The sequence below is a fragment of the Monomorium pharaonis genome, chromosome 1, assembly GCF_013373865.1.
Source record: "Monomorium pharaonis isolate MP-MQ-018 chromosome 1, ASM1337386v2, whole genome shotgun sequence".
In the NCBI taxonomy this organism is placed as follows: domain Eukaryota; kingdom Metazoa; phylum Arthropoda; class Insecta; order Hymenoptera; family Formicidae; genus Monomorium; species Monomorium pharaonis.
The window spans coordinates 28135295-28152416 of NC_050467.1; the positions used below are offsets into that span (position 1 = coordinate 28135295).

Sequence of the window (17122 nt, forward strand, 5' to 3'; positions counted from 1 at the left end):
GCCTATAATCACTTGCCCTCTTAGGTTTCTCTACTTTTGGTATTGGAATTATCGTGGATGTTTTCCACTCTTTCAAAAAACAACCCTCACTCAATGACTTATTTATTATATCACAATATTCCTCTCCAATGACACAAGACACCGTTTTTAATATATCGCTAGTTATTCCTTCTTCTGTGCCTTTCTTTTTTGGTAATTCCCTAATAATTTTTACTTGTTCTGTCGTAATTGACTCAAATTTTTCTAGCTCTCCCTTCTTTTCAATACAATAAATAGTTCTCTTATTTGTGCTTGTTGTATAATTCTTATCTATAGATTTTATTATGTCTTTAATACTTTGTATATAATATAAGTTAAATTTATCAGCTATATCACACTCTATATTATTGTCTAATATTTCAAAATCTATTTTTCCTACAACTTTTGCGCCTATTGGTCCTCCTCTAATAATTTCTTTTAATGATTTCCACATAGTTGTGGGATTGTTACTATTATGATCAATCATATTTTCATAATATTCTTTTTTCTTTATTCTAATTAAATTAACTACTGCATTTCTTTCTATTTTAAATTGCTGCCAGTTTTGTTCCGTGCTATCGTATAATGCTTTTCTATAAGCCTCATCTCTTCTAGTCGCTAACTCTTCTATTTCCTTTGAATACCATTTTTTCCCTTCCCATATTTTCGGTATTCTAAAAATTTTCTTAGGTGCTAAGATGTCTAGCGCATCTACAATACTATTAATTAAATTCTTTGCCCTTACATTAATATCTAAATCATATCCTTTTTCTAAATTACTCTCCACTTGCTTAATAAGCTCATCCGCATTATATCTACTATAATCCCTGCCACTGAATTCTTTATATTTGTTTACAGTCTTGTTCGTATTTATTACGACTTTTATCCACGCATGATCCGTTATCTTAGGTTCGTACTTGACTTCTACATTTATATCTTTATTCGCAAAAACTAGATCTATAATTGTTTTACTATTTTCGGTAACTCTCGTTGGTTTATCCACATATTGCTTCATACCTAGACTTTGCATAGTCGTTAGTAGTTTATTTGTATAATAAGAGTCTGTCATACAATCTATATTAAAGTCTCCTAATATTATACACTCTTCTTTTATCGTTAATTCTTCTACTATCTCCTCTAAGAATCCTATAAACTCTCCATGTGACGCACTCGGTGAATGATATATTACCATTAACACTCCTTTAAATAATTTCTCTTTCATTTCTATTGCAACGCACCACACAATTCTTTCTAATTTTTTCAATACTACTATATCATACTTGATATCATCTCTTACATACAGAGCAACTCCCCCTGTATTTCTATTTTCCGCGTCGCATCTAACCACACTGTATCCCGGTACACTTATTTCACTGTCTTCAATTTCCGCAATTAGTCTTGACTCCGACAATGCAATAACTGCCGGATTTAATTTCTTCATAATCTGATGGTGTATCTCGTCCTTATGTGCCATTAAACTTTGCGCATTTGTATACAGTATATGTTCCTCTTCCTTCTGTGGTTGCTATTTTGCATCCTCCCAGCCGGCCCTTCTCTTTTCCTCTTGTAGAACTCTTTTGAACGTCGGACATTCCGGACTCAATGCATCATGGTCATCTTTTATCTTCAAGTTATACGTTTGGTTTTTATACATACAATTTACACATTTCTTCTCATTTGTTGTACACTCATTTGATTTGTGATTACCTGCACATTTATGGCATGCTTCATTTCGCGTACAGTATTTCGCAAAATGGTGATAGCCCCAGCATTTAAAGCATCTCTTAACACTAATATGATTAAATACAGGACATCTTTTCCATCCTATATTTACTTTTCCTTGGCTCAACATTAATTCATGTGTTTTTTCATCTAGTTCAATTATTATGGCGCCTTCTGTTTTACCTCTTCTGTTAGGTTGAGTTTTTAATCTTTTCACTATTCTCATATTATTTTCTTCTTGTGTTCCAAGTTTATTTTGCTTTTTAATTGAATCAATTAATTCTTTATCACTCAAGTTCCATTCTTCTTCGTCAATATAAACAATTTTTACTTTCGGCTTTATCTGTAGTGACTCAGTAACTTTAAATTCATCACCCAGCTTGTTTTGCACTGTAGTTTTCAATTTTGCCATTTCTTCTCCATTCTCACATCCCAAGATGACTGTACCATTGTTTCCTCTCCTTATTTTCGTTACTCCCATTTCCATATTTTTTATATCTACTTTCTTTTTTATTAACATAGCCGTATCAACATTTTCTTGCTGAACCTTAGGTTTAACAATTATAACATTTTCTTTCTTCTTTTCTTTAACTATCTCACTATAACTCTTCTGTGCTCCTCTTGATGAATTACTAGGTCCAGTGGACAGCATCCTTTTTACTTCTTCTAGCTCTTCTTTGATATTCTTTAACTCATGCTGGATAATTTCCTTTATCATCACTTTAATTTCCTTCTTACATATAGTCTCGTCTCTTATTTCTTTTATTGTTCTTATGAGCCAATCAATTTTTAGGTCCATATTTGCCGATCCACTCGTGCTTGTGCTTGGTCTTCCAGATGCTCCTGCCGATCCGAGCCTATCTCTGTTGCTACTTGCCGTTTTCTTTACTTCTCCAATTTCATTCTCTATCCCAAATTTTGCAAAGGGGCCCTGGCACGGTACTACTTCATTATTTCTATCATAAATTTTGTGTTTACTAACACAGCCTGGATGGTAAAACAGTTTAACGCATGATTTGCATTGTACTACTTCAGTTTTAATAGCCTTCTTGCATGCCGAACATCGATATTCGGTGTCCTCTTCTATCGTCGACATTTGTGTTCCGCCGTTGTCGATTCGCTACACGTCAGCAGATTCCATCCACGTCAGTGCTTGCTTGTCACAACGTCGTTGATACACATGATTATAGAAATATAATTCAGCTATTCACAATCTGCCTTTCCCGGCTAGATAACGATTCCTGTTGTCACCGGTCTATAGAACTATCACCACACTAATTTTATACTTTTCTACTGCTCTCTTTTCTTCTGAGAGAGAGAGAGAGAGAGAGAGAGAGAGAGAGAGAGAGAGAGAGAGAGAAAGAGAGATTTCGGGAAGGTAACATTTGCGTTTTAAATATTTTGAAAAAAAGGAATCTTAAACTCTTAATTCTCATTTCTTATTAATTATCATTCTTAATAATTATTATTTTTTATTAATTATTATTTTCATTAAGTATCATTTGCGTTTTAATTATTTTGACATTTTGTGTATTTTAATAGAAGAAAAGGAATAAGATTAGAGAGAAAGAATTGAGATCCAGAGAGTTTAAAAAGAAATCTAGAAAGTGAAAGTGTTGAAATTTGATTGAAAATTATCAGGTAACAATACATGTAATATTATAAATTTTAATTTATTAAAAAATTTAATTTTAATGATGTATTATTAAGGCATAAGATTAAAAAAATTTAATTTTAAAGTTGTTGAATGCTTATTATTAGAAGTTGTTGAAATGGTCAGAGAGAGACAGTGAGTTTTGTCGAAAGAGATTAGAAAAGGAAAGAGATTAGATAAAAGGAAATTGTTATTGAGAGAGATTAAACAAGAAAGCCAGAAAGTGAAAGTTTTGAAAATTGATTGAAAATTAACAGGTAACATTACATATAATATATTATAATTTTTAATTTATTTAAAGAGGATTAAGTATGGAGATAAAGTATGTAAGAGTGATATTAAGAAACATGAAAATATAATTACTAATTTGTGTTTAGAGAGAGACAGAGGGGGGGAGGTGGGAGAGTGGGAGAGCGTGAGAGATAAAGAAGAGGATTAAATAAGAAAGTAAAGTGTAAGAGTAATATTGAACAATATGAAAATAATATAATTAATATCATTAATAATATAATTAATAATTTAGAGAGGGGGAGAAGGAGCGTGAGATAGAGAAGGGCATTAAATATGATAAAGTGTGTGAGAGTAATATTACAGAAGAAAAAAAAGTGCAATGTTCAATATAAAAATGCTAAGTGGCGCGCGCGAAGCGCGCGCAATGTTGTGTTCTAGTAAATATAAAATTAATATTACATGAATATTTTTTTATATATTTTAAACAATTTTTTAAATGTAAAATAAGTATTACATAATTATTAAATAAATAATACTTAAATAATTTTCTTAAATTATTTTTAACCAAAAATTAATAATTTATAAATATTAAATAAACGTTAAATAAGCATTTTTACAAATATATTTGTAATTCATTACTTAATCGTTAATATAAAACAAATGTTTAATAAATATTAAATAAATATTATTTGTACAATAAACACTAATAATGTTAAAATAATTAAAAATCAATATTAAAAAAATGTTTAAAATTGCGTGCTTATTGGGTTATAGTTTCTTAATTCATAGTTACATTTAATTTTTAACTTATAGTGATACATCAGTTACATCACCGTTGAATTATGTGCGTGACAACGAAAATTTGATTTCACGTGTTATGCATGATGATATAAGTACCGTTTATATTAATGGTACGTATAAAATATGGTGATATGTTTCTATGTTTTCTCAAAAGAAGATTATGTGGCGTTTTTAGGCCCTTAATATTATTGTATATAATAATTATTACTTAATATTGCACAATATTATTGATTGTTTGTAGGCTATATTGAATGTTTGTAATATATTGTGAATATTATTGCATAATAGAATGTCAATTTATAATTTATTTTTGGGATTAATAAAATTAACGTAAAGTTCAAAATTAACACTGATTTATGAATGATTATTTTTGATCACATAATTTATCTTAAAAAAGATATTTAAAATGATAAGTATGAAATATAAACATAAAAAGCATTTATTTTATTTTAATTAATTAAATATAATTATAGTATAAATTATTCTGATCACCAAGCAGCCAAGATTTAGTTGAAATAAATTGCACAATGTATTGCATAATCCATAATAATATAGTCTTCAAATAATAATAGTTTTATATTATTATTTGATAGGTGTCATTTTAGTCAAGTAAAGTTTTGTTAATTTTTGTTTTACAAAGTTTAATGTTGAAAAATAGAATAATTGTGTGCCCTTGGTGAAAATAAAAATTCGAGCGTTCATATGTAAAATTCATATGTAAAAAAAAAAACGATAGAAGTGTAAACAAAACTTCTATGAAGCGTAAATTGAAGCATTGAAATATAAAAGAAGTGTTTAATTCTTTGAATGCTTTTTTTTACATTTCATCGTATCAATTTACATTTTATAGAAGTTTTGTTTATGCTTCTATTACTCTTTCTTTACATTCGACTTATACTTGAATTTATATTTTCAATAGAATCTGTGTGTATCTGTGTGTGTAAATTTATGAGTAAAGTTTCAATAAATTTTTTTTTATAATCTAAAAAATCAAACTTTTTCTTGAAAATAAATTTACATTAAAGTTTATTGTGTTTAACTTTTGGATAATTTTACAAATATTGATGAAAAAATCACTAACAGTAATGAGACTGAATATGATTTTGATAAATATAATGAGCAATCGGAAGAGAATAATCCAGATTATGATAGTAAGCTTCTAACGAGTCTTTATCTTTAAGCGTTTAGAAAAATAATACTACATTTATGGTCGATTGTTTCAACTTCTTGGTAAACTTAGCTATCAGGTAAATATGTGTCTGTATTTATTTATATAAGAAACAAGATGAAAATAAACGTATGTTTACCTAATAGATAAATTTACCAAGAAGTTGGAACAACCGACCCTTAAAAATTTTTCACTCAAAAACCTACATATAAAGTATAACATTAATTTGGAATGTAGTATTTATTATGTAAATAAAATGAGATATTACAATAAGAATTCTTTCGAAGATGTACATAAAAGGTAAATGCATTAGTACAAAATGAAGTCTTTGTTTTTTTATGCAACATTAATTTTTACTCTGATCCTTTTTTGTTAATTTGCAATGTTTTCGTAAAATTCAAGATGTTTTCATACATGTATTGGAGATGTATTGTAGAAAATTTAAAATTAGTATCTTTAATAGTATTAGAGAAATCTTCTACATTAGCTTTAAAGATGTTTTCAAAAGAGTACATAATTTAAATACATTTTTGAACAAATACATTTTTTAATATTTTTTAATATTTGTGAAATGTTCCAAATTATAAATCACTACGTTGCGTAATTTTCTGAGAAAGAGTTTCTAAGTGCAGTGCTATTTTTTAAATCTAAAGATAAAAATCTGATTTCTATTTATATCCGATTTTGACTTTTTACTTATAATCTAGAAATTAATTTGTATTTTTCAAATATAGATTTTAATGATGATACACAAGATATACATATTTCCGAAAACGCAAGTAATACACGTATAATAGAAAATGCGGACTCGGAATATTGTCCTTCTGAACATAGTTCTATTTCGGTAGAAACAGATGATGTATTTCTTGATTCAATTAATAAAAAGAACCAATCAAATGGATCTAAACAAAATTCAAAAAATTCTTCAGGCTTCGAAATATCTGAGCAAATTAATAAGAGCAATGTATTTTGTCCTGATGACATTAATCTTAAGATTGATCCATCTGAAGGTCGTAAAGGTGGTAATAAAAAAAACTACTGTTTCTATTGCCATAAGTTGCAATCGAAAATTGCTCGTCATCTAGGTACAGTTCATCGTAATGAACCCGACGTTAAAAAGTTTTTTAATCTTCCGCCAAATAATTTAGAAAGGAAAAAAATAATTGAAACAATAAGAAGAAATGGCAATTTTGTTCACAATACTAATAATAATGTTAATGACGGAAAACTTGTTGTGTGCAGACGCCCTCGCATAAATAAACAAAAAAGCGCAAAAGATTATACAGCTTGTGCAAAATGCAAGGGCTTTTTTGCAAAAAATAGTATCAGACGTCATTTTCGTCGTTGTACAGGCTATTGTAGTAAACAAAATAGATCTGTGATGGTTATGGGTAGAGCCATTATTGGACGTATTAATTCTATTGCAGAAGAAACATTACGAAAGGTCGTTTTTCCTGTACTTAGGGAAGACGATATAACACGTTTGATTTGATATGACGAATTAATTATAATGTTTGGCAATAGATTGTGCCGCAAATATCGAAAACAGTATCAGCATAAATTAATTCGCTCACATCTTAGATACCTCGGTCGTTTCTTAAAAACAATGAGAGAGATAAACGTACAAGTTACAGATTTTCAGTCAATTTATCATCCTGCATTTTACGAAGATTGCATAAAAGCAGTTAACAAGATGTCTGCATTTAATAATGATACAAATACTTATGAAATAACAACAACACCACAACTAATGGGAACTTTACTTAAAAAAGTCGGAAATCTATTGATTACTCAAAGCATAAAGAAAAAAGATTATGAAACAAAGAATGATGCCGAGGAATTTCTTACTCTTCTCGTAGATGATTTTCCAACTAGCGTTAATAAGGCTGCTTTAGAAGCGCAGGAGGAAAATAAAAGGCATAAAATTACAGAACTTCCTTCAATGGATGACATCATAAAGCTTCGTAATTATCTTGACGAAAAGCGTAAAACTTTGTGCAAGACATTAAAGAAAAAGTATTGTTTTAATAATTGGCTAGAACTAGCAAAAGTAACTCTTACATCCGTACAACTATTTAATCGTCGTAGAGCGGGTGAAATAGAGCATCTTCTTATTAAAGATTTCAAAAACTATGTACGGATATCAGAGAGCACAGACAAAGGTTTATTCCAATCTTTATCATCAGAAGCACGAGAAATAGCAAAAAATTATGTAAGATTCACTATACGCGGGAAACTAATGCGGACTGTCCCTGTATTATTATCAGCTGATTTATTGGAATGTATTGAAATACTTTTAAAATATCGACATGATGCTCATGTTCCCAGTAAAAATATTTATTTATTTGGAATTCCGGGATACGACAAAAGTCGCCCTAGATACCTAGATGCTTGTGAATTAATGCGAAGATTTTCTACCGAATGTGGTGCAGAACGACCATGGACTCTACGTGCAACAGATCTCAGAAAACACCTCGCTACGATAAGTGTAGCATTAGATTTGTCAGAAAATGATGTTTCTGATCTTGCCAAACATATGGGTCATGCTACTTCTATACATAAGGAAATATATAGGCAACCTGTTATAAGTAGAGACATCGTACGAATGTCTCAAGTGTTAGAAAAAGCACAAGGTGTCAATAATAATGATAGTGGTGAATGTTATGACAGTGATGAAAATTGTGAATATTCAACAGAAAATAATACAAATTCTTATGAAAATAGAGAGTCATCAGTTAACACTAGTAATAATAATTCATCACTAAAAAGTATTTATAGCAATGCGAAGAAACAAAATATGCATAAAAACAGAACATATAGAGACACAAGTTCATCCGATGAATCTGATGAGAATTTATATAATATCGCCAATGATAATCAATCTGTGAAAAGTACTCGTAGAAATGCGAAGAAACGAAATAGTACGTAAACATATATTTAAAAGCAATACCTATTTGTTCAAGATTCTATGTTCTATGGAACTTTATTTAGCACTGGGATTTACGTATTTTCTTCGTACGCTACTGTCAACGACTTACGAATTTCTCGCGCGAGGACAGCAGTGTATGGAGCCCCGAAGCGCCCCCGAAAGCGTCGAGATAACTCCGAATCTCCGCGTGGAAGAAAATCGGCGTCAGTCACTATGGAATGTACCTTCGTAATAACGACACGTGCTACCTTACTGTACTGATTCGATATCGCTTAATTGTTTCGGTGAACTGTTGTGTGAAACTTTGAACACGAGATCTCCGGCCCGGAGCATTAAAAGAACGAAGAACGCTGATACCTCCTGAGAGTTGTGAAGCGTTAATCAGAATTAATTTAGTGAATAAAGGAAGGAAGCCGAAAATAAGTGATTCTCTCTCTCTTTTCCTCATTGGTTGTCCTAGTGTTTCCGAAAACAAGTTCGATCTTTTATTAGTGCTTAAGCTAAACAAAATTTTGGTCCTTCGAGCCGGATTCCGGCAGTCGTTAAATCTGCACATGAAAGAGAAGTCGGAGATATTTAAGAATCAATGCCAGTTTAAGAGAGAGAGAGAGTGAGCCAACGTCACTCTGTCGCTACATTCCTACGTCAAGGACAAGCCGATTATTTACTCGGCCTCTGTTTTGGTCTATATAAGTACTTTCTTCGATATATTCGATTGAGACTAGTACAGTACTCACTCAACTTTGTAGCACGCTTCTGTTCACGTGATTCTTCCGTGTTACTACCATGGAGCGGTCTTTGTTGGAGCAAGAAGAAGTCATCGGCGGCATTTGTCGCACGATCGATAATTTCAAAAAAATGGGATCGAAGAATCATTCTGGAGCTGTCATTAGAAACCGTCTGTCCATCCTGCAAGAACTGTGCTCAAGATGTCAACGATTACACGCCGACATCAGGAGCCTCGCCTCTACCAAGGAATTAACGGAACTCGCTTATTTCACGGACCAGATGTTCTGCCAAGCTGAGGAAGCTTACCTAACGGCCTCGGACTACCTGGCGGAAGCCCTGGAGAAGCTGTCGAAACCCTCTGTCGTTTCTGAGGTCAACCCCTGTAACCACTCTGTCAGTGATTGTAATTCTGCTCAAGTGCCCCTTCCGCGTATTCCTCTACCAAAGTTCACTGGGCAATACAACGAATGGGTTAATTTCCGAGACTTATTCATTACATTAGTCGCTTCAAACGAAAGTCTCTCGAATGTTCAGCGAATGCACTACTTGAAGACTAGTTTAATCGGAGACGCCTGTCGCGTGATAAAAAACTTCTCTGTAACTGATGCTAATTATTTGTCTGCTTGGGCCGAATTACTTGAACGATATGATAATCCTCGCGTGATTATCTCTTCTCATTTAAACACAATCCTTGATCTCCCTCCTATGAGGTCCGAATCCGCTTCGGAATTGAGACGCGTGCGCGACGCCATTAACGACTCGCTTCATGCGCTCCGAAATCTGGAACGTAAAGTCGACGATGACCTAGTGGTTGCGATCGCTGTTCGTAAATTAGATTCTCAGACTAGGAAGGAGTGGGAACTCCATCTCGGCGATTCTCTAACTCCCCCTCCTTTCTCCGATCTCGGAAAGTTTCTATTGAAACGAATACTAGCGTTAGAAGCTCTTTTTGACTTTAAGGAACCTCCTAATAATAAAGCGAATCGTGCCGGAGCCACTAGGTCTCTCGCTGCTAATGTTAGTAAGAATACGTGCCCTTATTGTCAAGAAACTCACCCTCTGTATTTATGTACTAATTTTAAATCTTTACCCGTAGATCAACGAAAAACCTACGTGAAGACGCTACGCCGCTGTTTCAATTGTCTAAAGTTTGGACATTTTCCTCGGGAATGTCCTTCACTTGTTCGCTGTGCTCGCTGCCACGGAAAACATCATTCCCTGCTTCATGGGGCTAAGAATTCGGACGCTTCAGCGATAGCGCCGGAAGCGGACGGGTCCGCTACCGTTGCATCTGTCTCTAACACGAACGAGGCGAAATCTGTAAACGCTCTGAAGGTACTAACCTCAAGGAAACTCTCTTCTGATGACTCTCCCGTTCTGTTAGCTACTGCTCGTGTTTTAGTTTGTTCCGACAATGGAAGAGAATTGATATTGAGAGCTCTAGTCGATTCCGGCTCCGAAGCCACGTTCATAACAGAAAGGGCTGCTCAAGCCCTTTGTCTTAAGAGAACAAAAACAAGCGTGAGAGTCACGGGATTGGGTGACCGATGCAGCGACGTCGCTAACTATTCTACCGCAATTTTACTGTCCACCAGAGACAACCCTCCTGCTGTCCTTCGAACTAAGGCCTACGTCCTTCCCAGTCTCACTACTTGTAAACGTGTTAGAGTGGATTGTACTCAACTTCCTCACCTTAGAGGTCTACGATTGGCCGACTCCGATCCGTCTAGTCAGGATCGTATTGATTTGTTGATAGGTGCTGACGTTTACAGCTCCATTATCCTTGAGGGCGTTCGTAAAGGATCAGAAGGCGAACCCGTCGCTCAAAATACTGCTTTAGGCTGGATTTTATTTGGGCCGTATACTCCTTATCCTGACTCGGATCTAAAATGTTTGTCTAACCGGAGTCAAGCCTCGTGTCTCAATGTTACTGTAACTCCGTCTTTAGATCATTGTTTGCAAAGATTCTGGGAACTCCCTTGTTCGTCGCCTCTCACGGATGACGAACTCCACTGCGAATCTTATTTCGCCTCTACGCACTCGCGTAATGCTAAAGGTCGTTATATTGTTCGCCTCCCATTCAAGGATCAAATGAAGGATAATCTTGGCAGCTCGATGCGTGTGGCTACCCGTCTTCTGATGAAACTAGAAACGCGACTACACAAAGTTAAGGAACTCTTTCACTCCTACAACGCATTTCTGCTAGAGTATCAGAACCTTGGACACATGGCTCCTGTGCCTCCGGAGGAAATCTCTCGATCTTCTACTTACTACTTGCCGCACCATCCCGTTTTTCGGGAATCGAGTACCTCCCCATTGAGAGTGGTCTTTAATGCTTCCAGCACTGTCGATTATGGTTCCTTGCTGAACGAGCTTTTATTGCCAGGCCCCAAATTACAAAAGGACCTACCGTCTATTCTCTTGAATTGGAGATCTCACCGTCTGGTTTACATGGCCGATATTGCCAAAATGTTTAGGCAGATTCTTGTACACCCTTCCGACACTGATTACCAAAGGATACTCTGGCGAGTCCATCCTCATGATTCTATCAATCACTTTCGTTTATTGACCGTTACTTACGGTACTACTTGCGCTCCTTTTCTGTCGATGCGTGTTTTAAAACAACTCTGTATTGATGAAGGCCACAAGTTTCCTCTTGCTGTCTCGATCCTGTCGAACTCTATTTATGTTGACGACGCTCTCTTTGGCGCTCATGAGGTCGCTACGATTCTGGAGATGCGCTCTCAACTTACCTCTCTTTTGAAACTAGGAGGCTTTCATCTACGAAAATGGGCGTCGAACTACGGCGACCTGTTGCTTGATATACCGATGGATGACCAACTGGAACCCGCTGGATTCACTTTCCAGGAGGAGGCTTCGATCAAGGCTCTGGGCCTACATTGGGACCCTGTGTCCGATAAGTTCTCCTTTCAATACAATCACTGTGAAGCCCCTACCTCTAGTAAGCGAACCGTGCTGTCTGTCGTTTCTCGCATTTTTGATCCACTGGGACTGATCGCTCCTGTTATTGTATCTGCCAAAATTTTCTTGCAGGAATTGTGGCTGCGTAAAGTGGAATGGGATCAACCATTACCTGCTGATCTTCTCTGTTGGTGGAATAACTATCTGTTGAGTCTGTCTGAACTACGAAGAATTCACGTTCCACGTTGGACGAAACAGAGTCCCGAAATGCTCGGAATTGAAGTTCACGGCTTCGCGGACGCTTCCACACGAGCGTACGCTGCCGTTGTTTACCTTCGCATCCTTAACAACTCTGATCAGTACGAAACCTCCTTAGTGGCTTGTAAAACAAAAGTGGCTCCTATCAAAACCGTTAGTGTGCCTCGATTAGAACTATGCGCTGCCGCCATGCTGGCCAGGTTATTGTCGTTCATTCTGTCGTCTCTAGGCCTGGATAACGCTCCTGTCTATTGCTGGTCTGATTCGAAGGTCACTCTAGCCTGGCTTTCTCAACATCCTGTGATATGGAAAACCTTTGTAGCGAATCGGGTGTCCGATATACATCAACGTTTGCCTAAAGCCAAGTGGAACTATGTTTGTTCTGAACAAAACCCTGCAGACTGTGCATCTAGGGGGATTGATGTTGATTCACTCTTATCTCATCCCTTGTGGTGGAAAGGCCCTCTGTGGCTCTCAAAGAACTCCGCGGAATGGCCTGAACATTCTACCAACGGAAACGTCGAAGCCGAAAAGGAAAGACGCGTTAGAAAAGCGTTCGCTATCTCGACTCTACTCTCTGAGTGGGAACTTCCTAACGAAGTCTCCTCGTGGCCTCGCTTGCTTAGAATAACCGCTTATTGCATTTTATTTTTGAATATTGCAACGTTACTTTCTTCACGTCTGCAACTTCGCCGTGCTTCTCAACAAAAGGTTGGGCGCCAGGCGCGTAATTCGCGCCGCACAAAACTCGCGATACTCTCGGTACTTCGCACGACGGCCAAATGCCGACTAGTCCGCCTCCACACGAAATGGCAGAAGGGCGAGGTTCTTTCTCGGCACGCGGAATAGGAGAGGAGAGGTCTCGCGTGAATAACTAGATCGACTGAATAATTATAAGAAGCATGTATTGAAGTTAGAATGGCAACTGCGTTGCCATCGATTACAATCTATTCATTATAACGCACTGACCGGTATGACTATAGCGTACTTAACTCAACATTTACAATAGCTCAAAGCTTACTCTACACAGAATACAATCTACCTCAATATGACGACACACGACGTTAACAATACTTAATAGACGATAAACGGGATAGGCCGCTACGTAACTTGCGCATTCCGTGTAGAAATCATCTGCGGAAGCCCGCCTCGGTATTGCACAACTGGCTTACACTCTCGGTATGCGGCCGATGAATCCCGGCGGATATTACTGTACGCGCTATCCCGTCGCGAGACTTTACTTCTTACGCAATTACAAAGATCGACTGTCGGCTCGACATTTTCCCTGAGGGGGGAGACAATAGGCGCAATAACTATTCTATACGAAGCGAAGATCGACACGGCCCTGCTACGCGGTGACTCGACTCTCGGTATCCCGAGAATAATAAATCTGCCTACCGAACGCTCGGTAGGGTAATTAATTCTCACTAAAGGCCGGGCCGGCCGTCTTCGCTCTTACCGCGTGGTCGAAGTGGTGGCCTTACAAGCAGGGTAGCGTCGTCGATGGCCGTGGAACCGCTCTTGTTGCTATCTCACCGAACAGTGACGAACCGTGAGCGGTCGGGGGCGCCGCGGACGCCGGCAGCGGCCCGCGCATCGATCGCGCTTCGATTTGCGCACACCGATCGCTAGTCGATGGGGGTCCTACGCCCGTCCTGCAGGATCTCAGCGTCCGAGGGCGCCTCTGGTCATGACGCCGCGTAATTTGAAGGCCGCGGATTGCACGCCACGATGTCCTTGGCTGTTTCGGCTGCCGCTGAGCCGGCTCGGGGTTGATCAGGCCCCGTCCGGCCCACTCCTCGGGGCCGTGGCTACCGCGCCGGCTGGGGCTTCCTCCATCCTGGTTGTCGGATGTAGGGGCGCATGCTTCCTCCCCGGCGTCGCCTCCGGCTGCACCGGACTGCTGCTCCTTTCTCTATAATACAGTATAACGGCAGTGTCTGTCCCCTGACTTTTACAATGTACCTCAGTACTGTATGCAATTACTTGCCCTTGCTCGCTGTCCTCCGGCTGTCCGGGGCCCCGCCGCTCGGTCGTCTATGCTTCTCATTCATCTTCCCTCGACGGCTGCTCCGTTAATCACAAAAAGGTCATCTTGGCGCACCACCTCTCCCGCGGATCGCGACTTCCGCTAGGCGGATACCTACGTGTCTTAAGAACTAACAAAATCTCATTGAGAAAAGGAGAGGCCGCTCCTCCCCGCTCGGGTTAATGAGCGGCCCCAAATGACCTTTTCCCGGCCGGGCCATTCGGCCCTTGTGACTGACGAAAAACGTCACGTCACAACATCTTATCTGTCCGAGTTGAGACAACGAAGTTGAATCTGAGCTTGAGGGAGCCTAGTTTGGTGGGCGCAATACGCCTGGCTCGTTTATTCTGGATTAAGCTGATACAGAACAATAATTTTGCTAAGGAACTGCACGCATTGAAATTGAACCAAACTCTGCCAAACACCAGTAAGTTAAAAAATCTTACTCCTTTCCTTGACAGTGAGGGTGTGATACGAGTGGGCGGTAGGCTCACGAACGCCCCACTCTCTTACGATGAAAAACACCCTGTTATCATTCCTCGCCATAGAGTAGCTACTCTCATAGTCGATCACGCTCACCTAAGATGTCTTCACGGCGGCACTCAATTAACCTTACGTGTTATTAAACAGAATTTTTGGATCTTGAACGCCCGCAATCTGATTAAATCAATCAACTATAGCTGTGTCGTTTGCTCCCGCTATAGAGCTCTTCCTGTCTCTCAAATCATGGCTGACTTGCCTGCTGCTCGTGTCACTCCATCTCGTCCGTTCATGCACTGCGGCGTGGATTACGCTGGACCCTTTCATGTTCTACCTGTCCAACGCCGAGGGCAGAAATCCTTCAAGGCTTATGTATCCGTTTTTGTGTGTCTAGCTACACGTGCGATCCACCTCGAGTTGGTGAACGATTATTCCACTAACAGGTTTTTAGCAGCCTTCAAGCGTTTTGTTGCTCGACGGGGTCTTCCTTCCAATATGTACAGTGATAATGGCACTAACTTCCGAGGTGCCGATCGTGAGCTAAAGCGAGTGTTTAAGATTCTAGTTAGAGATCCGAATCTAATTACTCATCTGGCTTCCGATGGAGTTACGTGGAAGTTTATCCCTCCGTCGGCGCCACACTTCGGCGGATTGTGGGAGGCCGGCGTGAAAGCCATGAAATATCATTTAATCAGAATCGTCGGATCTCATACTCTGTCCGTAGAAGAATTTACCACTCTATTAGCTCAGGTTGAATCATGTTTGAATTCTAGACCTATCTCGGCTCTAAATGATGATCCTGAGGACCTTTCTATCCTTACTCCCGGCCACTTCCTTATAGGCGAAAGCCTGACGTCGTTGCCTGAGGAGTCTGTACTAAATCTTAAAGAAAATCGATTGGACCGGTGGCAGCGTGTACGTCGGATGATGGAGCAGTTTTGGAAGGTGTGGTCGCGTGAATACCTACACACACTTCAACAGCGATTGAAATGGCGGCAGAGCTGTTCTAACTTACGAATTGGAGAACTCGTACTCGTTCAGAACGAATCGTTACCGCCCTCTAAATGGGAACTCGGACGTATCCTAAATCTATATCCGGCTAAGGATGGAAAAATTCGAGTTGTTGATGTAAAAACTACCTCTGGATTGTATAAGCGCCCTGTATCGCGGTTGTGCCGTCTACCCGTCGAGAATCCGAACCTGCTACCCTCATCTTGAGATCGCGTCGCAAGGCGGGCGGTGCTTGCTGCATGTATACGCGGGGTTTCGTTTGAAATTTCGGTCGAAAGATTGTAATCTCTTTTGCCGTTGTATTACTTTGTTGCTGCGTTCATTTTGAAAATTGATTTCCTTTATGACCTCTGCGTGTATATGTTCCAAATCAAGTCGTTCGAAACTATCATTCCTGAACGTTCTTAAATTCTAATGTAATTTCGTACCTGTGTCGTACGAGACGGGCGGTATGTTCAAAATTCTATGTTCTATGGAACTTTATTTAGCACTGGGATTTACGTATTTTCTTCGTACGCTACTGTCAACGACTTACGAATTTCTCGCGCGAGGACAGCAGTGTATGGAGCCCCGAAGCGCCCCCGAAAGCGTCGAGATAACTCCGAATCTCCGCGTGGAAGAAAATCGGCGTCAGTCACTATGGAATGTACCTTCGTAATAACGATACGTGCTACCTTACTGGCTGACGTTAAGGTTGATGGCCTCCTGGATGGCGTCCTCGTCTTCTAGAAACACTGCAAGGCACCGTAGACAGTCCCTTGCTGGTCGGACGTCCATGAGGATGGTGTCGCAGAGGAAACACTGGGTGATGATTTCCCATGTCTCGTCTGTTGCCAGCTGTGTGCGGTACCCGTGGAAGGTTGGTTCTCGTACCTCGCACTGGGCCCTGTGTGGCCGGTAACACTTGCGGCACCATCGCCTCCAGGCGAATTCGTTCTCCACGAGGCATCTCTCGGTCGGCCGCAGGCAGATGCTCCTCAGGAACCGCTCGTAGCGAATAGGGTGGTCAATTGGGCGCACCCCATCGATGGGCTGTTCGGTTTTCGTCGGGATCTTCATCTTGTGAGTCCTCGGGTTGAACTTGTGGTTTTTTCACAGGAACTTTTGACTGACGCGACTTGGCTCGTGTTGGTTTACGAGTTTTCTTGTCGCGTGGCTTTGCCGTGGTTT

The 17122-nt window shown here is 38.9% G+C and overlaps 2 protein-coding genes across 2 annotated transcripts; both read left to right on the plus strand.

Moving 5' to 3' along the window:
• Positions 1–9309: 9309 nt before the first annotated feature.
• LOC105831383 lies at positions 9310–13281 on the plus strand. Its single transcript, XM_012671470.2, has one exon. The coding sequence runs from the start codon at positions 9310–9312 to the stop codon at positions 13279–13281; it is 3972 nt and encodes a 1323-aa protein (XP_012526924.2).
• Positions 13282–14122: 841 nt separating this feature from the next.
• LOC105830105 lies at positions 14123–16159 on the plus strand. The gene is made up of 2 exons (XM_036290177.1): positions 14123–14285; positions 14736–16159. The coding sequence occupies exons 1-2, from the start codon at positions 14123–14125 to the stop codon at positions 16157–16159; spliced, it is 1587 nt and encodes a 528-aa protein (XP_036146070.1).
• The last annotated feature ends 963 nt before the right edge of the window (positions 16160–17122 follow it).